This window comes from Haliaeetus albicilla, chromosome 3 (genome assembly GCF_947461875.1).
Source record: "Haliaeetus albicilla chromosome 3, bHalAlb1.1, whole genome shotgun sequence".
Lineage (NCBI taxonomy): Eukaryota > Metazoa > Chordata > Aves > Accipitriformes > Accipitridae > Haliaeetus > Haliaeetus albicilla.
The window spans coordinates 11053873-11077539 of NC_091485.1; the positions used below are offsets into that span (position 1 = coordinate 11053873).

General features: G+C 38.4%; 1 protein-coding gene across 5 annotated transcripts in view; it reads right to left on the reverse strand.

Moving 5' to 3' along the window:
• Positions 1-23667, reverse strand: part of CARMIL1 (capping protein regulator and myosin 1 linker 1) — a 196505-nt gene that overhangs the window by 77040 nt on the left and 95798 nt on the right. For all 5 annotated transcript variants that reach the window (XM_069778829.1, XM_069778825.1, XM_069778827.1 and 2 more), the window contains exons 10-17: positions 21533-21621; positions 16746-16840; positions 12327-12413; positions 8553-8656; positions 6500-6577; positions 6308-6384; positions 5275-5379; positions 431-500 (exon numbers count right to left, since the gene is read on the reverse strand). In XM_069778829.1, coding sequence (XP_069634930.1) covers positions 431-500; positions 5275-5379; positions 6308-6384; positions 6500-6577; positions 8553-8656; positions 12327-12413; positions 16746-16840; positions 21533-21621 — 705 coding nt within the window. The remainder of the gene's footprint in view (positions 1-430; positions 501-5274; positions 5380-6307; positions 6385-6499; positions 6578-8552; positions 8657-12326; positions 12414-16745; positions 16841-21532; positions 21622-23667) is intronic.

Below are 23667 nucleotides of genomic sequence, written 5' to 3' on the forward strand. Positions count from 1 at the left end.
ACCTGCAGAAGAGGAAGCATCTCTCCGGTTTTGAAGGAAGACAATCAAACCACAGACATGCCTTCAGGGCATGCAGCTTCCTGCAACCCGTCCGAATTTGGGCACCTTGGAGAGTCCTGCTGCAGGGTCCTGTGTAATCACAGCCCCAGAGGGCAGAAGCTGCCAAGCAGCAAACAGCACACTGCTTCAGTATCTACAACAGCTACACTGCAAGGAGCGTTTTGCCAATCAGCTGCTTTCAACCTCTGTGCTGATTATTTAGGATGCTGTAACACACAGCAGCTGATTTTTACCATAACTGCTTCTCCAAGTTCTACCTTTCCCACAACTTTTGACTACAGAGGAAGAATACCTCACCCAGTGGATATCAGGGGAACTCTAATTCCACATCATTGCATCTTTTGAACACGTCCTGGTAAATATTCCTTACCTCACAGCTACTGAGATCTAAAGACACCTCCTTCAGATTGTGATTGCAAGCCAGGCCTAATAAAAGCGCTCTGAAAAAGATCAATTTTAGAACCATTTAAAAAAAAAAAAAAAAGAAAGAAAAGAAAAAAAAGGCAGCTTTACATCATCATTTAAGTGATCACAGGTTAATACACCTATAACACACAGAACCATTTCAAACCAAAACCACACCAGCTGAGCAGTTTTTTCTTAAATGACAGTGGCAGCATAAACCTGCCATGCTTAGAACATTCCAGCAGCTTCAAAAACCGCAGGGATGCAAGCCTAATAAAGAAACTGTAAAGCTAATGCTACACCAACATTCAATAACATTCAGAGATGACTTTTCTTCAACATTTGTTTTCAAAAAGCATCAAATGATTACAAAAGGAGCGTTCTGTTGTATGACTGCACTAACTCTCCGATTTTCAAAAAATTCAGGAAAAAATTAGATTTTTAATATACACAAGATACAGTGCAGCCAGCCATTTCAGCCAGGCACAGTGCTGGTAGCACTCAAATGCTGGATCATGTTCAAGTATCACACACTTCTCCACTTCTACAACCCAATAAATATTTTCAGATTTCAAAATTATATTCCCAGACAATGGTATCCTTTGTCTTTAGGCAGAATGGCAGACAAGTGTAGCAACAACTGATCATGATTTTCATAAATACACCTTTAAACCCTTACAGAAGTTTGTTTCGACATATAAGAGTTAGCGTTAATATCACAGATGTATTAGTATTGTCGAATCAGAAAGCACAACAGTATCTGTCTTAGAGAAGGAGCAAACACAATCTGTGTATACCTTCTAGTATCTTTAGAATAGATGCTGCTTTGAATTAGTAATTGAACAGACAAACAGAAGGACTGACTTCCCAAACTCCATTTCAGCCAAAAGCAAGCTAACAGAATCCAAACTACTGATGCATAAAGAAAGATAAAAACCAATCCATTTTGGTGAGTCATCTGCTTACACACTTGCTATGCAAGTAGTGTATAAAAGCCATATTTAAAATGTACGCATCCCAGGAAAGTTTTTCATTTAAACCTATTTATATCTGCCCTCCCGGTATAAATGTTAATCAGACCTTTGTTGTTAACAAAGGCAAATATCTTGTGCTTATTTACTTCTTAAGCTATTAATATACAGACTTTGAAAAAACGTGAAAGCTCTGCAACAGTTTTTGCAAATTTTTAGATGGTCCTTGTGTATATTTCCTTCCCAAACATGCTTTTATTCAAAGTTAGTCTGGCTGATGATGACTTTGCAAAGAACTTCCTAAACATTTTGAGGTAACATAAAAAATACAGTGCAACCATTAAAAAATGCAGATTAAAAAGGAGACACAGTGCTGCTTCATATGTACTCTCTTCACAGGAAGAAAAAAGGGTTGGTGGTTTTTTTTTCCTAACCTCTTTCGTATAAACTCATCCTAAGAAAATCTCATGATTTCTCAATTCTTTGTCATGAAAAATCACCAGCATTCAAAGGCACTGAATGCAGACATATTATAGCTATACTTAGCCACTACGTTTAAATCACACACATGGCAATACACGGAAAGGTCTTGTCAACTGTGCTAGATGGAGAATGCAAGAATTGGCCTTGTAATTAGCATTTGCATGAGAAGCATATCAGAAACTTGTCTTGTTATAGCACTGACAGATCAAAATACAACTTCTGGCAATGTCTGTAAATGAACAAAACCGCCAACATACACTTAAACAAGGAACAGAGAGTATAAACTGCTCCACTCAGTTTAAAAAAAAAAAACCAAAACAAAACAAAACAAAACACAGCAAACTGCGATGGAACGTTAACTGTATTAACTATGTACAAGAACTAAAAGGACCCTTTCCCCACCCACTACGTGGCATCCTTGCAGTACAGCTTTACTAGCAAACTTCTTCCCTGAAAGGATTGACTTATATTAACAGGTCCATCGCTGTCCAAGCAAGTTCATCTCCTTCGCTGACTGCACTTATTAACCAATATCTTTAAACTCACTGAGTCTGCATATGCGATTAAACACACCACAACTGTTGATCTAAAGGAAGTTGATAAGAAAGAAATCAAACAATTTATCAGGGGAATTTGGGACTCAGGGTATCAGGTATCTGCATTTTAATCTGTATTTTTTTCTGTAGGCAGGCTTGACCTTGAATCACACATCCAACTTGGTGACTCGGGTTCATGGACCCAAACCAGAAACTCCTCCTTTGTCACAGGACAGTTCCAAGGCCCATGTTGTCCAAAGCTTTTTGGCATGCATTGATGAAAGGTGGCAGAGAAGTAATATTATTGTACACCATGTCATTTATTTTTTTCCTTCTAGAAATCATACCTCACGTGCTACTGTAATCTTAGCAATGACAAACAAGTCTGAAAAAAAGGTGTTTCCATCTTCTTGTCTTTAACAAATCCTATGATCTTGATTGTTCTGTAGAAGTTTTGTAATTTCTTACAGTTAAGACCAAAAGGCTAAGCAGCTGCCCCAGGATATAGCACAACCTCAGTCCTTCTAACACCAGATTAACTTCCACAGGATGCTTTTGAAGTGTATTAGTCAAGCCATACAGGGTTTGAGAGAGAACAAGGTGTACTGCAGATCATAGTTCTCTGTACTGTTGTGAAATACACTCAGCTCAGACTGAAGAAAAAAACTCAGGTCAGAGAAAAAACACATCAAGGAAACTACCAAAAAGTATTAAGAGCTCTGTTCTACCTCCTAGGGAGAAGTGGACACTGCCATTAGAACAAAACAAAAGAAGCCCATGCCAAAATACCAGCCAGCTGAGAGCGACATGCACACTTCTTGAGACCATCCGTGTCCAGCTGGACTTTGGACAGATGCTCCTTTCTGGAGCTGTCTGTGCTGGCAAAACAGGTTTCTGCTCTCAGCTCATCCTACACTAACCATCACTGCCTCTCTACTTCCACCAACATGGAAGTCATGCGAGCTCAACCCAATTCAGTCAAATTGAGACAGATTAGCTTAAACGTTACCAGAGTAGGTTTTTACTAATACAAATCATTTTGGCTGAAAAGGACTAGGAAGATCTCATTTCCTGCACAGCTGGCAGATCAAGGGGTCACAAGTATTTGGGATAAATGAATACAGTAACATCTTCCATGAGCACAGACTATTGCAGAGCACTCATCTGCCAAAACTCCTCACACCCCAGGAGATACTCAACATGCCAAGGAGAAGCGCTAAATATGAACCTTAGTGTTTGGGGCTTCTCACCTTCCCTAATCTGTGTAGACATATTCAGTGTCTCACAGCATTCTTTTTCTCCTGTAGCACTAAGATTATCTTGTGTATTAGTCACATACATCCTCCGTTCTTCTTGCTTCATTAAACATAGCTCCCTGCTGCCCTCCACCACAGAATCAACAGCTCTAAATTAATCAGAATCACCCAATATGTTTCTCAATAATCACCTTCTGTTTGAAAACACATCAGTACCGTACCTTCCTAATCCTAGCAAAGTCTAAGCAAGCAAGACAGCAACCAAGGGCATCACACAGAACAGAGTGAAAGCTCAGAGCTAAAATGATAGGCTCCTGCAGCTGAATATTGATTTCAATCCAGTGCATTTTACTTAAGCATCAGATTGTACTGTCCTCTCCAGTGTCAAAATACATTGAAAAAAATATCCCAAAACAATGTACACTACTCTTTCCTGTGTGGCACTTGCTCCTTTTCTCTCCCTTAGCTTCCCCCAGATTGTATCAAAAGCTTTCCATCTGGTACTCACTAACTATAACTACTCTTTATATCCCACATCTCTGACTTTCGCCACCGACTCCCATTCATAAGCTACTCCCTTGCGGAGCTATTGCCCGCTTCGCTTCCCTGTTCTCCTTCAGGAGGCAGGCTCCCAACTACACAAGTATACATACATACACATATATATCTGTATCTGTGTCCAGATTAGGATTTTGGAGGTGGGTCCCCTGAAATGGTTAGTGAACACGTCTAGATGTATACTATGGATAGGGTTAGATATGTTTTAATGCATATTAACTAGCAAGCTGACACTCTGGAAAGAGCCCTTTAATTTAGCCCATTAAACACAAGGATTCTGCCATAATCACAGAATGACCTATCTAGATTAGACCTATCGAGACCTATCTTGACTTTAAAACACACCTTTAAATTTTACATGTGAAAAGTTCAACACAGTTCGAAACTGCACACTTCACAGTGCACCACAATTTCCCTCAGCCTGCATTAGGTTGTAGGAAGAGTTTCTCTCCAGTACCCAATCCACATCACCAGAACCTGTTAGCCACAGGATGGGTGACATACAGCAAAGAGATGCATTACACTTAGCATTCCTAGAAGTTGCTGCCATTGCCTCTCCCCGCAAAAGAAGGGCATAGCTCTGTGCAATAGGTCTCTCCTCCCAAGCATTGCAACAGGTTCAGTTTCATAACGGCTGTTGCAACACCACAGCCTCAAAGGAATGGCACTCACAAAAGTACATAATCCCATTTTACTGTGAAGCAAACAGTTTTGTTCATAAGCCACAAAGAAATACATCACAAAAAAATGTTGATGGAAGGTAAACAGCTGTGACATTCCCACGGAACAAAATATGATTAATAGTCTCAACTGTGAGATGGAAATAACATTTCTTGAATATGTGGTCATTATAAAACACACTCTTGCAATATCAATAATGTACAATGGGGGGGAAAAAAAAAAAAGGCAGAATCCTTTCCCCTTCATTTTTAATATGAGGCACTCACATAATAACAACGCAAACTAGGTTTCAGGCAACAGGAGAAAATGAAATTAAATTCTTACTTTAGAGGCTCAGGAGGGAGTTTAGTTCCCGAAAGATTAATCTGCATCAAAGCAAGTGAGCTGCTGAAAAACTGTTTGAAGGAGGGAGGGACTTCTTTTCCTTTTCTGTAAGTAAACAAATTCATTAAGAAGTAGCATCTAGACACTCCTCATTCCAATAAATAGTGAAGACAAGCCATCAGAACTGTAATGATCTTTTACATGTTTAATTTGCTCTACCTTCAACAGCTCTGTAATCAGTAGCTCTCAATTAGCTTAGAAATATAATGTCATCAAAATATTGATTCAACAAACAATCCTCAGCATTGCACTGCTGCAAAGATGACATTACTATCTAGCTTCTGTTTGGTGAACTACAAAGAATGATCATTTAGCTCTGGATAACAGTGAACATACTTATATCTTATGAGCAGAAGATCAAACAGGACATTACAAAAACCCTGAAATTGCCATTTCACCACTAGAAGGAATTACTCAATGATGGAGTGGCTTACCCCCAATTAGGTATCAACTCTGATATGGACCCAAGACACTGATTTGAAGAAAATGGAAGCTAATGTTAATATTTCCTACAATGCAAGTATTTTACAAAGTCAATGTTCAGTCTCAAAGACTTTCAAAGGGACTTCCTCCAAGAAAAGGACAAAAAAGGAAAAAAAAAGGCATTTGTAACCATGATGAAGTCATGAAAATACAAACTTTAAAAACCAAATTTAAAGAGGAGTCAAGTCAGTCAGACTTCAAAGCTTAATGTTATGCTTCTTAGAGACTAAGGATATATACTTTCCACTGCGTCAGTATCACAAAAAAGTATTAGACAAGGTAGCTTATTTTACAGCCATCTAGCAAAGAGCAGAAAGGGAAAGAAAATATTTTGCTTGGAAGAAAAAATACCTATTTCATAGAGCACTAAGTCCTCCAAGACTTTTATAAAGTCTTAGATCTCTTCTTGAAAAGAAAGGTGTAACACGAGAGCAAGAAATTATAAAACAAAATACTGCAGGAGTTGACAGTACTGACATTTAAACTGTACCTGTGGGAAAAGAGAGTCCTAGAGAGGCTAAGGACAGCTAGATGCTGAAGACATCCACGAAGGAGGGCTCCACACACCTGGTTTAAAACAAAGAAGATTGATTTTACTTTATATTAACCCAGAAAAGTACCTAGGGATAGGAGGTGGGGAATGTTTCCTTGGTATTTGAATTTCGACAAAAACCATCTTTACCATATCTAGTGCACACTCCGTGTTGGATAAATCCAGATGAACAAGGGCATTTGGCTGGGCCAAAAAATTGTACAGGCTCTATAATTAATGGAAGAAAAAAAAGAGCATTATCCATGTTAATTTTGATATCATGACACCAATTACTGGATCGCTACTTCTCATTGCATTTTAGGCTTTTATTATAAAATTGCACTGCAAGAGTTGTGTCTGAAACTTCTTTTCACCTAATCAGTACAACCTGGTTTACTTTTCAAGGCTATCATTTTTTAAAGTAACAGGGGAAAAATGGTGCTCGGACTACATTTACCAAACATTACTCTTCACGTACAACTCTTGAATTACCTTGCAAGTCACTTTCACAGCAAATGGTGATTAATTTATTTAGAAATACCTTGCAATGTCACTCAGATTGCTGTTACATTTCAGAAAGTCTAATTGGTTTGTAAGTTTAAGCCAGCCCCTTTAAGCATGAGGGAAGCAACTAGTTTGCTTCTGAAGCCCATGGTTATTTCTCAGTATCAGCAGTGCATTAAAGGCTTAAGGGAGAATACAGAACAGGTAACAAGATTTTAACATTGATGGCTTCAGTACTGCATAGGCTATGTCATGTAAATGTTAGCGTATGTAAAACTTCTTACTATAACACTGTTTTATTTTGGGCTTTTTTTAGTCTCAGAGAACAACACAGAAGACAAAAGTATGACCTAATTCACAGAAACGTGGAATGCTCAACTCCACATGAAATTCAGCTGAATAGAGCACGTTCAACATTTCTAAAATAGATCCATCCTCCTAAAAATTAGGTCATTTAGCCCCTATACCTACAGCGCAAGAAAGATCCCCGCTTTAAAAATCCCTGTGCTTTGCTAGGGTTTATTTTAATTGCTAAATAACAGGATTTCCTTACTCCTGTTGGAAAACTGTTCTACAGATTAAAAGATCTCAGTATTAGTAATCTTTTTCTTTGAACCTTCTCTCTCTCTGACAGGCTAAGAAAAGCCCAACTTTTTGTATTCGTGTCCCTTAAAATATCGTAGGTAGACATCAAATTTCTTTAAGCATTGCCTATCAAAGTTGTACATTTTATTTTACTTTTTGTTTTTACATTATTTGCTATGTTATTCTCTCTTTAAGAGTAACTCACTGTGTGTATTTACATTTAACTATTTGTTTGCTACCTTTTAAATCCTCTTGTCCCACTGAAACTTTAATCTCTTATGTCTGCAAAGACTAGTTCTTTGAATATGCTGATAAATGTGAAACCAGTCAGATTTGTGAAAAAGTCAGAGCGCCATGTCTGCACTTTAAATTATAAGATTGGGTGACTCTAGTGTTGCATATTTTAGATGCTCAATACCTAAAGAATTCAAAACCTGACACATGCACACAACTTCTGATGTGAGAGAGAAATACAGATGTAACAGTCAAAAATTGAACACATACAAATTGAGAACTAAGTGGATTTTGTTATGGAGAAAACAGAGCTGCACTTCTATGGCTATTGATAAACTGAACAAAGGAATTTAAAAAATAATTACATTCTTCGAAGAATCATAAGCTTCAACAGCATGTGTCAAGGAGGCACACAGATTCATTTATACAAACAAAAATATTGAAAACTAGAAATTAGGTTTTTCCAAGTCAAAAGAAATCATTTGTTTCCAGCCTTCCAATGAAAAATTTGTACTACACTTTATCCCTAAAAAGAAGATGATTTTTTTCAATTGTGTTTTGGTCACTTTCAAACAGAACTCAGGGAGCATGATAAGTCCACTGAAACAAGTGGCACACTTGCAGTTTTCTCATTTATCAGTAGAAGCCAAGGACTAAAAGCACAAACTAAAATTATGTGGATTTGTTTAGTCGTGTGGGGCAATTTAATTCTCTGACTATATTCTGAGGAGTAGCGATCAAAATGTTATTTTCTATCCTAGTACTAGAACTGTGCTGAAATAAATGCAGAGAAGGATCTAAACAAAATGGCTTTGCTTTTCTCTTAACAATTAATTAAAACATCCATTCATTAACTCCCAAATGAGAAGAAAGTGCTTACTGAGAGATCATCACCGCGGAGTGCGTTCCCTGAGAGGTCAAGATAGACGAGCGTGTTTGCGATCAGTGAGTTGGCACTCAGTGACTGGGAAAGGCTATTCACCCCTGCCAAAAAAAAAAATGACTCAACTTAGTCAACCCTAGACAAAACTGGCCCAGACCCTGCAAGTGCACAATTTCAGTCAACACAGACATACACAAATGTTTAATGACCTCCTGTTACCATCATTGTACTGCAGCAGAGGAATACAGATCACCAGGCAGATATGAGACCCTTCCCTGCCACAGAATGCCTGGTTTTGCCTGGACCACGCTCCACCAGCTGCCCTGATGGAGCCACAGCCTGTTAGAGGTCCCAGATTCAGCAAAGAAGTCTTTTTGCCAAGCCTACGGAGGCTTTAACAGTGCAATCCCATTTTGAAACAGATTTTTAAAACAGAGTTTACTCCATACTGTTGAGTTAGTGTCTTCCTGCAAACAATAATGATTAGATAAAAGTATCTGTGGAAGTAGATGAAAGTATCTGTGGAAGAGCAAGTACATTAACAATTATAATTGCCAGAACTTCAAAAGCAACTGATGAGACCTAGAAATTAAGAACATTTCAATTAATGTATTTGCCTGTAATTTCAGAAAAATAGTTAGTTAATTAAAATATCAAGAGATGCATAAAGACTCTCAGTTCCTGATCAGAACAAATACATATTTTTCACATTAAAATTAAAAAGCTCACATTGGGAACAAACCAGTCAGAGCTTTCTTCCTCCAAAATTCTTCAGCTTTTCCAAATATAAATTAGGACCTGGCTACTTCTGACTCCTTCAAATCTAACTTTCACCTGAGGGCTCTGTAGCTTATCACCAAGTTCTTAATTTATTGCAGATGGCTATTGCTGCCTTTCAAGCACTACATGTGTGTGTTTCTTACATACATAAGCATTACCGTGTCCTTTAGTAGGTGCAGTAGTTTTTTTGTAAGTGCCCAGCTAAAGCTATGAAGAAGGCAGATGTTTTGATTTACTACACAATATTGGGCAATTTCTCAAAGCTACTGGTCAGTGAAAATGGACTGGCATTCATTGGATGGAACATGTCCATTCTTCACTTAAAAACTATTACGAAACAGATTTACCAGTGAGGGCGTGGAGGAAGCAGCTAGCCAGCCACTGGAGACCAAAATACCCTATGTCAGTGCTTTGGTTTTCTAAGCTTCCAAATACTAAGAAAGTCTCCAGTGTTGGTGGTATGGCTCTTGGTTTCAGGAGGCTTTTGATGCTGAAAAGAATCGAAGCACAGTGACATGTTTTCCAAGTCTCAAAACTTTTCGGTCGGTGTAATTTTAATTTTATCTTAACATTGCATTGTTGAATCCACACCCTACCTACAAAGGTCAACTGCAAACGAATACTTTTTTGAAACTTTGAAATATCTAAAAGCTCTGTTTAACCACTAGAGCTTATAGCTGTGGATTCACTTTAGTGAGTCTTCTCAACAGCATTTATAAGCAACAACAAGAAGTAGAAATGAATGTAATGTACTGTCAACAATTGAGCATATACGATCAAGAACCAATTCTGGGAATTCAGGAGCAGCGTCTGAGTTTGAGGGAGAAGAACAACTATCAAACAATCCGTAATGTTGCTGCTTGTTTGATGTTTAAAAAGGGCCAACTGGTCAAACTGAGCCACATCGGTGAAGGCAAACAATGTGAATGAGGGATTTTTTAATTAGCCTTTGGCTTGGGCTTGGAAAAGCAAGCCCTAGCCTTGAATGAGTATACTAGAATTTTCCATTTAACCAGAATCTTCAAATCAATAAATTTCTGTTTGAACTTCACCCACCTCATGCTATACTCTAACAGTAATCTCACTTTCATTTGCAGACAATCTTTCATGCTCTTTTACCACTCTCAGGAGGCTCGGAGTGTTAATAGCTCTCAGGAACTTTGAGATACAATATTTGAAGAAAGATCAGCTGGGAAGTTACTACCTGAACTTTACTTCTCAATCTTAGAAACTTATCTTGAATAGAAAGCGCTTATTAAATAAGGTCAAAACCAGTGAGGGACTGTACAGAATTTCTGAAACTGAAAAGCTCAAAATAAAAAAAATAAGAAGAAAAAGGCTGGGGGGGGGCGGGGGGAGGAAATCCATGCACCTTGGAGTCTACTGAATCCAAGATCCAAGGTCTCCTTTACACTTTGCCCACATTACAAGTTCAAAAATAGCCTCCCAAGTTAAAACCAATTCAGTACTGTCTTCTTAAGTTAAAGGAAAACTGGCTAAGACAGACAGCTTTGCAGACAACTGAAGAGGTGAAGCTGAGTTTCTTCAGGTCCCATTTTAAGGCATCGCATGTACTTTTTTAAGGAATTCTGAGGAGCTGCCATGGGACAATATTCATGGTGACATGTTACTCTCTGGAGAACAGATAGTTACTGCAATGTAGTCTGGACTAGGATTCACATGAGGCCAGTATTAGACATGCTGGAAAATATTTTTAGCTTTTGCTTAAAGATTGTCTTAAAAAAGTGTGTTAAAAACCTTCTGAATTCTTTTCATAACCTCAGAATTCATTTTTACTGACAAGAGTTTTGTGGATGAACTTCTTCATCAAGTTGGCATTTATTCTTTACAAAGACAGAAGCATAGCTAGAGTGTTCTCTTAACGATCACAAGCGCTTGCTGAAATCATTCAGATCACAGGATGAATGAACATAACAGAACTGCAGGAATTTCTGTCAAATTCCTGAACATCTAATTTCAAGAGTACATGTGAGGTTAGTCAAGATTCTTTATCAATCACATCACCAAATATGGAGTTAGCACTGGAAAAAACCAACCCCAGAGTTTAATAAAGTCTTTTTAATGAAAATCATGATTGAATAAACTCATTTTAGGATTTACTATTTACTTAAGCATAACAAGAGCTACAGACACTCATAAAAAACAACAAAAACCACTTCTCCCCCCCACCATGTTCCCCCAGGTCAACCCTTAAAGCTTAGGAGAACACAGAATCTGCACTTCACAGAGCAATAATTAAAAGGACAAAAGAGCACAGCTCCTATCTGTTATCAACTAATGTCCTTCATAGACTGTAACTCGCTCATCTTTTCCAGGTCATCAACATCTGCAAAAAAGCTGCACTAATGTCAGTGCATTTTTTATACTTTTAACACTCATGTTCTATACAGGAGACCCTGGGTTTGTGCAGTGTGTTTAAGAGGTGTCACTGCATCTATTATTTGTAGAACAGTAATGCAAAATATCCTGAAAGTTTCTGGCTTGTGTTTCAGTAATGTTATTGCTTTTAAAATATACAAACACGTCTAATTACAATATCAAACTGGAAATTTGTAAATTATAAAACAAAGAAGTCTTTACTCAGAGCGAACCACTTAACAGCCATTGCCACAACACTTGGTTCCATAAAATAATTGTGTGCAAAACATTTAGAAAATTCCCTACACATTTTTGCTTCAGACACCTTTTTAAAGCATATATGAAACATATAATTTATGCCAATTCCAAATTCAATCTTTCTTTATAATACAGGTTCAAGGCCAAAACTTACAGAAGCAAGTAAGAGTTTTTCAAAGTGAGGAAGGGGACACAGAACCCCACCCACAGTCCAGCAACCTAGGACTGCAAAAAAGCAGCTGCGCTGTTGAGAATACACATGTAAGTTACTTTAGAATCTGGTAACAAAAAGTATTACTAGGATGGAAGCCTGAAACTTTAGAACAGAAATAGAGGCATACGTATAAAACATACCTTTAGGTGACAAGGAGGTTTTAGATAAATTTAAATGTTTCAGTCCCTTTGGAAGTTTGGCGAACTGGATGCTCAAAGATGACACGCCTGTTGAGGGAGCAAAGACAAAACAGATGTTTTCAGGTTAACTGAGTGATCTCAGGTTTTCCCAACAATCACACCAGGGCAAACTGTGCTGGTGGAACTACAGGAAGAACTGCACTCACTGTGGGGGTGGGCCCAAAATGACCCTGTCTTTTTAGGACCATAAATCTCTGAAATGACAGAAGTAGTCAAGATCCCTTCTTTGCTAACCACTGAACAGATAGGGAATTTTGCTGTTAACAATCAGCGAGCCACCTTAATTAGTTTAAAAACTATGTAATACACACATACTTTGAGGAGTCAAAGGAAGATATTAAACATGTCAAACAGTCAGCATTTTGGAAATCTGGAAGCTTTATGCTTCAGCCAAAAAAAACCCAAAACCAAAACAAAACCAACAAAACCAAACCCAAAATCCCCCCAAAAACACACCCATAAAAAAAATGAACCACAAAATAAAACCCAATAATGGTACTTCACATGAAACTTCAAACTATTTTTATTTTCTTTTAAAACGAAGGGCTGTCAAGGCAAGAGAGACACCCACGTTAGCTAACACTGCTCTTTTTTTCTGAGATAAACCCCAAGAGCCTGAAACCTCCACCAAGTCGTAATGGTCACTTAATTCCCTCACAGTAGCCTGCAGGTGACCAGCCAGGACACAGGCTTGGAAATGCTACAACTGCTTGCAATCACAAACAGTAAAAACCTATTAAGATGATGACAGAGACTGGACTACTTCAGTACAAATACAACAAAAGAAAGAAAAAAAAAGAAAAAAAAAAAGGCACTTTTCATCAAAGCCCTTTCTCAGTGTATCAAAGTTCCACACTCCATAAATTTAATCCCCTCCATTTAAGCAAAATATAGAAATTTGATTAAGAGGGCACATCCTAAATAACAATGGAACCAATCCATAAAATATTTATTAGAGAAATAAATCAACACAGAAACTCCAGGCTTAACCTGAGGTGTGAAATACAGTCCTCTACAGCAACTCGCTCGGAGAGAAAAGGGCAAAGAGAAAGGGGGTAAAGCCTTTTACTTGATTCGTAACACAGTAAATGAAAAAGCTGATACCATTCTCCACATATGCAGACATGAAACAGTCTGCTAGTATGTCACATACATATGTTTACTCTGCTTTTATCATGTTTTACCTATCATTGATAATAAAAGAGCAGCTACAATCCAGATATTGGGGGGGGGGGGGGGGGTTAATGCTCTCTGTACAAAGCATGTTGTGTATCCTGGTGATAGGTACAATGTGCATGCAGCTCAAAACAACATACTGTATTTTATTTATACTGCCAAAATAGTAGACCCATGGTGCCTTGGCATTGTGTATTGTAAAGCACAATGGTAACTGAATGTCTTCACCAACTTTCAGCAAGAATGAATCAAGTCCTATTAATAGAATTTTCTTTCATAGCTCTACTATTAAAAAAAAAAAAATCTTTTTAGCTCCTCTGAAGTAGAAGGCTCAATCTGTCTTGAGCTGGCCTCAGAGTTTATATTCTGTAGCTGACTGTCCACATTTGTTAGGCTGGTTTAGTCACAATACATATTTTCAAAATCAAGTTAGAGTTATGTTTGTGGAAGAGGAGAAAAAGGAGTACAATCAGAATCATTAAAGATATGACAAATGTAATTTTTGTTGTGAAGCATTTTGAGTAAGATGTGCAGCAAATAATTTTACCTCTCCATCTTTGTATTTAGCTAACAACCTCCAGACCAATTATCACGCTAGCCAAGCTGAACAATTTTAACATCTTACCAGCACCGGAGGTTAAGAATCCACCCAGTTATAAGATACAGGAATCGGGGGCAGAAAAGAAAAAGTGCTTCTGGTCACTCAGGCCCCTGAACGCTCTTTAAGCCACCCGTTTTTGCTAACCTCCTAACAGAAATGAGAGCTCTAATGGCAGACAGAATTAACTGCATCCAGGCACACAGTTCTGAATTTAAGTATTTCTAGGCTTCGGTATGTTTGTTTTGCATTATTTTTAACAATACATGAGATTAAATTCTGATCCTAGTACAGCCAAAAGCAAAACTCCCATTAAAATCTAGCCATGCTAAAGCAAAGCCAAGATTGATAATAAACTCTCCAGGTGTTAGTCTCACAAACATTGACAGTACCACAAAGGGAAGCCAATCACAAATTAAGAGACTGGTCTCAGTGTAAATCACTTCATATAAACACTACTTTGTATTTGAACTGAAGCCAGGTCCTATGCCTTAGTTAAACTAAACACACTTCCCATGTTATTGGAATAGACAGTTGCATTAATGTAATAATATAATGTCTTTACTTATTGAGTACCAATAATATATAATAGCTTAGGGTGGTTTTTTGCTCAAACAAGGCACAGCAATATGTTCTTCCCCATAATTCACACAACTGTGTTATTTCCCTTATAATTGCAAAATAATCTGATTGAACTTCCAGTTCCTGCAGCTGATTTTTCAAGAGATATTTTCCGAAATCCATATGTTTACATGGATCGCCTTTATGCCAGCTTTTACTTGTGAAATGCATACTGCCCCTTAAGTTTAATAAAGTCAAATCTACCTTGCACTCAGTGAATATCAGATCACAGGACATGTAAATCTTCCTTAAACTGAAAAAATGCAGTATTTGCACATTGCAATTATAGTCAATTTCTCCTTAAGTACTCATATAACTTATCTAATTCTCTAATGAAAAGGTCAAATCTTAATTGCATATGTGATAGGAGAGACTGAGATAATGAAAAAAAAGTACTAATTTCTCCAAGTTGTAGTTTCTGCATTTCATTTGTATCTTGCACGTGGATACTGCAGAATAATCTGAATCTATAGGTTGTTGCAAAGAAAGTATGCACACCAATATGTTTAAAAGAAAAAATAAATTCCCTGCACTGTAGAATATCTACCAAATGTTTGGTCATTTGTTTTGCTTTCAAGATAAAAATGAGTTCCTTTTAAAAAAAACTTTCATATAACACAATCTAAATACACTTCTTCAAAAGCAGAAGCAACAATGTAGCAGCCTCTTTTCCAGCTTACAACAGAAATTTTTGTACAATGCAGTTAGGCCTATGGCACATTGTAATAATAATGTTCTTCAGCAAAACATTGGCTTTCACATCATATGGATTCTTAAGGAGGGCAATCGGTAATGAGCAGGCAAGAGTTAATCAGAAGAGTTAAAGCCATTCATGTGAACAATTTTAAATAAAAACCTACTCTGAATAGGTTAAAAACAAAAATATCTTCATAATTGTTTCTAGTCAAAAAGAAAAGATACACAAAAGAGGAAAGGAAAAAACCCTTCCCATCTTTTTTTCCCTCACTGAACCAGCAAGAAAGGAGACACACCTACAAAACTGTGTTAACAACATTCCGAGTCAGTCAGGCTGTAATCAAAATGAACAGTTTTTCCATTTTGAATCATGACAGCAAAGAGACTGAAAAATTTCCCCAAAACAAACCAAACAAAACAAGAAAAGGTTCACTGTATAAAATTCTTATTTTTCTTCTGGCCCAACAGGAGCACAAGATAGTCTGATCCCAGAACACTGTGTGCCTGGAATGCGTTAAGTGAAGCAAATGGAAATCTCACACGGGCAGCGCTTAAGGGTCAACTCCAGACTGAAAGAATGTAACCTTATTTTAAAAATAAATGCCTCTTGGGTGAAAAGAGAGTAGACAAGGGAGGGGAATGACTTGATACGTACTGAAATTGTGCCTAAGGTGCCTAGTCTGAGAAAAGCTGAGCTGTTCAGCTTGATTTTATATCTTGTGGAGTCAACAGCACTTTGCTCCATAAGGATGCCAGTTATGCCAGTATTACTGAACATCGCCAAGTACTGGCAACACAACAGACTAGCACAAAGCTAAAAAAAGGAATAGTTTCAATACTGAAAATATGGAATTATGGCTGAAATAAAAACATAAAACCATCAGGAAAATATAATCCAAGCAACAAAGTTGCCTCATGCTTCATCTTTCAACTGATTACATTGCCTTTAAAAATGCACACCACTTTCTTTACTCTCTAGTCCTAAATAGTCACTACGTTCCACCTTCCTTTAAAGGAAACCTCTACAAAAATGTAATGAAATCTAACGAAATCTATGGTTGGTTGAAGACATTTAAATATTTTTCAACAAGCTAATGGATATGTATAAATCAAAAGAGAATAGCAATTCTCAGTCATTTGTGAACAACAGATATTCACAATAGCATTACGCACAGAACAATAACCTATTATTCAGGCAAAGCTGAACAAAGCAGCAGTAATCCTCCTATTACATTTGTAGAAAGAGAAGAATATAAATGTTACAGTACCTCTGTCTTCAAGCGGATTGCTAGCAAGGTTGATCGTATGGAGTCCTGAGTTGGGATTATGGGCTAGGGCACTGGCTAGTTTCTGTGCAAAATCTCTGCAAGAAAAGAAAAGAGAGGGAGAAAAAATCCTGTTATCTCCTCTATCAACAGCATATTCAGAAGCTTAGAAGCGTCAAGGGATTACTAGCCAGAAGTGGCCTACGCTACTGCAAAGCAGTAACTGATTCTTCACAGTTCTAAACAATGCTTATCTGGCTAATTTGCTTTCAAAGCGGGTTATTTTATTATTTATTTATTTATTTATTCTGTGACCTAAGAGACTGAAGGGCACTCAATCAAAGCTCAAACTGCTTTTGATAAAGATCTGAAGATATAAAATAGGAGTTACACAGAATGACTGAAAACTCGAGCACATCTTCCATCTCCTACATCAACCTGCATACCACTACCTCCTTCACTCACAAGCCAACCCCTCACTTGCAGCAACTCTCTACCAACAGTCACTCAAACAGATGGGTTTTGCAGCATATTCAGATGGTCAACAAACCAGAAGTATTTCTGACCTTGTAAAACAGCAGGTGTAGCTCTCGCAAAGAACAGCAGCACACTGATGAACTGGTCTTTGCTTGCTTCTTTTTACAGTGAGAAGCATCAAAGTACATAACTGGCTGACCACAGTCCTACCAACATGTCCCAAAAGAGACAACGGTGTATCAGTTCTATAACGCTCACCACAGCCAGGCCAGGTAGCACAGATAGCTTCGAGCTAGTTTTAACCAACTACAGTAGGTAGGTGTAGTAGCATGCCCTACCTCTGTTCCAAATCCACTTGAGAGGCAAGGCAACACTGCCCCATCTGAGAGCATTTCCCTGCAGCTGGACCTACCACCACCCACAGCACTAAGTTCAAAGCTACCTTGGGTTTTCCTACGTGACCACAGTGTCAGACTCTGGTGGACACATGTTCCTTGCATTAAGTCAGAAGGCTGTTGGCTGTTATCAGCTCTAAGACAAACCTGTCCTTGTACCTACTGGGAAGCTTTCATGTATTAAGGGACTAGCCCTAAAACTGAGACTATAATTTCAATGTTCTTACTTCATCTAAGTTAGATACTGAGGTAGAAATCAAAAATATGCCTTGAGCTTCCTTCTCTCTCTGCCTTGAAGTACATTATCTTACCTCCTGCAGGCCCGTGGTGGAGAACTACCAGCTACGCTGCTAGAAGAGCGGTAATGAACACTGCCCTCTTTCCTCAGGACAGATCCTGCCTACCACAAAACTAGTAGATCAGTCTGTGTGCTGAGAACTGCAGTGGAGGTAGCATCCTCTTCCAGTATCTGGAAAAGAGTGGAGACTGGACAGCAATAGCCTCAACAGCTTTTGGTTATCTGCTGTTGCAAGGTGTACTTGAGCAGAGAGATGTGCCAGGGAAGTTTAGTTTCCCTTTGAAACCCCATGTCCTTAAACAGAATCCTGGGGCTAGAACAGGTTCCAGCACTGCAAATGCATGATAATCAGCTGCCTTTAGGAAGAGCGTATTCTTTTCCCAAAATAAAAGCAGCATGTGAATACAAACACTCAACAAAAAGAAAATCTGGGCTTGAATCTCTGCCACCTGACAGGCCTCAGGGTATCCTGCTTTGCTACCAGCTGCTGCTGCAGAAGACTACATACCTTCTCTAAGTCCTCAGTTACATTTGCCAACACTCTGTGGATACCCTTCAGCATTTCAAATGGCACTAGATGCCTCTGCTTAGGCAAATGAATCAAGCTCCTTATGTCCAGCCAAGAAAAAAAATGAGATTTTGAGTTAAAAAAACCAAACAAACACCCCTTTCTTCATGGGGAGTTTCCTCCTCTTCCTTTATCCCTAACAGATTCTTGTCATTACAGTATTCTGCCTACACCTCCAGGCTTGTTTCTGCTCCAGCTTTTGCCACTGATATAGGCAGAATTACCAGAACTTTTTGGACAAGTTGGGGGCGTGAATTACTTAGCAATGACACAGTAAATCAACGGCCACTAGAAAGCATTGGATTACCTATATAGGGCGCATGGGACTTCAAGGCTCGTTTTGCAAAAACTAATACAACTTCTCCACTCCCCGTGCAGCCTCTACCATAAACGGAGGCACCTGGGCAACATCCCTTACCCTCCTTTGTCCGCTCTTTGTTTCAAGTCCTAAAATTTATTACTTTTTTTGGCTGCACACTTCATGAACAGAGCATGCAATGTAAGCCTGACACTTTCTATAAAGCATCAAACCCGCTCTGTATGCATTGCACAGCCATGCTTGCCTGAACTGAGGACATTCAGGCTTGGAGGTAAAGCCCAAAAAAGACTCAGTTTAACTATGCATATAGGAGATTAAGTATATTTCACCAAGGGTAATAACACCGCATATCCGGAAATCTCAGACAAACAAAACAATTCCTCAAGATCTGTCTAGACAACATCCCTGTAACAGAAAAAAAAGAGGACATGCGTGGGAGGAACTAACACTGTTAGGTCTCAGGACATTCAGAGCCCATCCAGCAGGGGAAGATGAAATGCAACGTCACTGTTAAAGGCCCTTTGGGTACCAGCAGCCGGCACCTCTGATATTCCCCCTCTGTCGTAGCTAGCCACTCCCTTTGGAGCAGGGCTGCAGAGGATGGTGTGGAAGGCAGTAGGGACATTCTGGCTGCCCACTTTCAGAGAGTACATAAGCACAACAAATAGATCATTTTCACCAGCTCCTGCAAACAGGCCTTTGCAGACTGAAGGATCTGTCTTGCAGTTTCATGGAAATTAATATTCTGGTTATCACATATTGTCCCATCCCTCTAAAACACCTCAGGGATGTAACTCTCTTTCCAAGCTCATTTGTTCAGGTCATTCTGAACGATTCTCCTTTCCCTGAAATCTGGCTATCACCTACCTCAGTTAACACACTTACCAAAACGTTAGCGTTTGCTATATGCATTAAAGCCATCCAATGCAATCTAGACTGCACCCTTTACATCTGCTAAAGAAATAGCAATGGGGATAAAATTTTCAAGAGCATCTAAACTGGCACAGATCTTATCACACAGGGGGTTTCACTTGGCACCCTGTTTTCCCCAACAGCAAGTCCTCACTTTCCTAGTCCTGGGTCCTTACAACTGCTACTGTACAATAGTCTGCTGCCTCATCAGCGGGGAGGATGACAAGCATTTATGGGGCCGTGGCCCAAACCAAATCACAAAAATGAGTGGCTGGAGGTAGAAAAGAATTGAATCATCTTAAACTGACTCTGCTGCAAGAAGAAATATGCTCTTGCGGCTGCTCAGGTTACTTCTCAATGCATTGCTCTTGGTAGCTCTTTCTTAACCCTGGTTTGCCATTCTGTCACTGCTCATTAAAAATGACTGGTCTGTAAGCTATGTGAAGGAGGATACCCCGTAACAACAGGACTTCCTCCAAGCAAGCAGATATGATAAATGGCAAAACTGACAAATGCATCCTTGACAAAAACAGACAGACAATGCTGATCAGAGCAGATACACATCAAGGCAAAATGCCAAACACTGTGCATGTAGATGGAAACACGAAAACCAAAGTCACAGGTTGATTATCTGTCAAGTCCTGTTAAAACTGAAACCAGTTAATCCAACTGTGGTAAGTTAAGGTAGGCAATGTGCAGAAGTAGTCGATGTATCTCTTAATATTAATGATTATCACTGGATTTCATGGCACATACTGCAAGAAAAACAAGATTAAAAATCAGGTGCTTATGTTTGAATGACAGTTACTAAGGGCAGTGCGCTAGTGATCAGAAAGCTTGGATGTAATTCCAAACTCCACCTCAAGTTTCCTGTGTCATTTAGGCAATTTTCTTAAAGGTATTTCAAAGCAAAACCCATTTTAAAAAGGTGAAAAAGACCCAAACAATGGAAAAGGAGACAATGTAAAGCACACCAAATATCTTCCCTGTGCTTGCTTCCCTTCTTTATTTGTAATTCAGTACAGTGGTTTTCTTCTCCAACCTTTGCACTGCTTTTTTTATTAACATAAAAATTCATTAGTGCTAGAGTTTATCTTGTCTACGTCGTCTTGGATGCTACTCTAACACTAAAAGAAGCTACAAATACTTCCAGCTGGGCAAATTTGTAACTTGAACTTTGCTTCTATTTCCTGTGAAGGGAAAAAAAAGTGAATATCTAGTAACTACAACTTACTGTATTTAAAACATATGCAAGGATTAAATTGCATGGCTTACCTCTATGTACCTTTCTTTCAAGGCTATGGCAAGGCATTAAACTTAATTACCTACTTTCTTGCTTCTTTAAAAAGTTGCTAATGTAGAAGTCCTGTTATATTTGAGCAGACTGCAATCCACAGTAAGATAAAAACAGCTCTCTTGGGAATGAAACAATAATCTGTTATGCAAGATGGAATAATATGCTTTTTTAACAAACTTCAAACACTGTTTTTTAAATGATAAAAAGGTGTTTGTACTTCTATTGGCAACCATATTTGGAGAGGAACAGTGTGAGCTGATTTAGGGTTTATGCTCTTACCAAGCCATTTTGCTCCACTTAACCCAACTCTCCAGGCCGAATCTTAAAAACCATCAGTTTAAAGGGATTTCCTGGACATAAGGAACCTCAGGAAAAACTGACAAAAGCTTGTGACTACAGGCTCTTCAGAACAAGGCAGACATTGAGCACAAGCTTTTTTAATGCTTATTCTGGCTAACACACATCCCATCCCTTTTACTGGGAGTAAGCAGTAACTAATGGGACATTTCAAAGGAATTACTTACGTTCTAAGCCCGGCATTCTCTAGTACCAGTTCTTCCAATCGATTGGACCTGCTCACCACCCGCAGTATCTGCTCACAGACATCAGTGGACTGCCACAGAAAAGACAGAACAGAGTTAAACACAAACATAGAACAGACGGTTATTGAGTTATAAGTTGTACATCGTAATGGGATCCAGGCCACAATCATCTTGTCATACATAAATAGTAAAAATACCAGAAATACCCAGGTGGCAACAGAGGACTTCTGGAAAAGACTCAGTGAAGCAAGAGGCAGAGTAAAAGCAAAGTCATTTATAAATCAGGCCACCTAATTATAGGGGATAGAATTTTTACAATGATAGTAAAAAACCTAAACCCCGTGATTCAGAAAAAACGCTCACTTATTTTTAAACAACTCTTGTTCATATGCACGCTAATTCTTCAGAAGAAAGTGGCAACTAGCGTCAAAGGGAATAAAGCCTGACCAGGACTGACAAACACAAAGAAAGATGTTATAAGGCAGACAAAAGAAAACAAAAACCAAACCAAACCAACCAACCAACACCCCCCCCCCCCCCCAAAAAAAAACCTCAAGAGCAAAAGCACTCTAGCTACAGGTCCTCCAAAGACTGCTAAGGACTAGTGCTTAAGGGCCAGTGTATTTCAGTATGAATTCTTCCAACCTACATAGAAGTAAATCCCATCTCATGATCTCACTGTTGTTGCATTCTAGAATCTACACAACATTTGCAAGTGCCATGAACGAAACATAACAAAAGAGTTTGTTTGCTGTGCTCATTCAAATAGAGAGATAAAACCTTAATGATTCAAAAGCCATACAGTAAACTCTGTACCTCATCACCTTTATTATAATCTTTTATTTCGTTTCTGGATTTGCCTTTTATTTCCACAGCACACACTAACCAACGTTCATGTGATGTCCAAAGCTGAATTTCAGTTGTGATCATGAAGTGCTGAAACTATTCTGTTATCTGCCCTTAAAAGCAACGTGACATTCATACCTGGGATATCGGTGTCTCTAATGAGAGTCTGACATTTTCTAGGTTTTTTTGTTTGTTTGTTCATTTGTTTTACTTTTAAACTAATTCAATTTCCTAATAAAAAAAAAACCTGCTCTACCACACACATAAAATCTTATTAATCCTTTACACAGTAAAGGTGACAATTTTTTCTGAAGACTGTCAACTCAGCCATCTTCCCAATTCTATCTTTGCCCTCCATTTTTTAATAATTCAGAATATTATCACAATGCTTCTACAGCAGCATGACTGCAAATGGAAAGTTTCATACATGTACTATAAAGACACTATGGATACTGTCTATCAAGCACAATGTCAGAGCTGGACTCATGAAGCTCAATGCATTCAATGGCCTCCGGATATGTCTGACCTCATACTGACCCTCAGCAGCGTTCCTATGGCACGGATTTACTGTCCAACAATTTACATCTTCCATTTTGACTGAAAATGGAATGTGTGAAAGATAAAGTTTGGGGTGGTTTTTTTTAAGGAATTGATGCATTTTCAAGATTGACAAAGTTTATTTGTTTTCCACAGAAAAGTTGCTAAGAATGAAAAAAAGCTTACATGCAAAAATATCTCAGATAAGATAATATGGCCAGTTCTTGTTCTAAGCAAACTACACTGGCCAGTCTTCTAACTAAGCAAACGATCTCATTTCATTGAAGCAGAAACTGATTAATTGCATTGTACCTTTTAACAACGCTGATTTTAACAGCAAACTACAACAGGATTAAAAACACCCCCAGTTTCATTCCATATAAGTTCAAGTAAGATGTCCCAGCAAGAAAGAAAAGTTTTTTGCCTACTCTTCTGTCAAGAATGACATAAGGTAGTTTCTACAGAATTTTCATGGAAAATTGTAGCTTAGGAATGCAATGAGAGCATTTTCAGATCAATAAAACTGCATCAATTTAAACAAGATGAGACTCAACCTTCACTGTTAAGGACAAAACCTTCTTGATGCAAGCGTGAAAGCAATTTATCAAACCACTAACTCTACCTCTGACTATAAACTTCCAAGTTTAGAAGTAGTATATTTTGATATATTTAAAATGTCACCTAATTACTGATTTTCTTGGCCCTTTCTTCAGTAGTCCAACTTGTTTAGATTT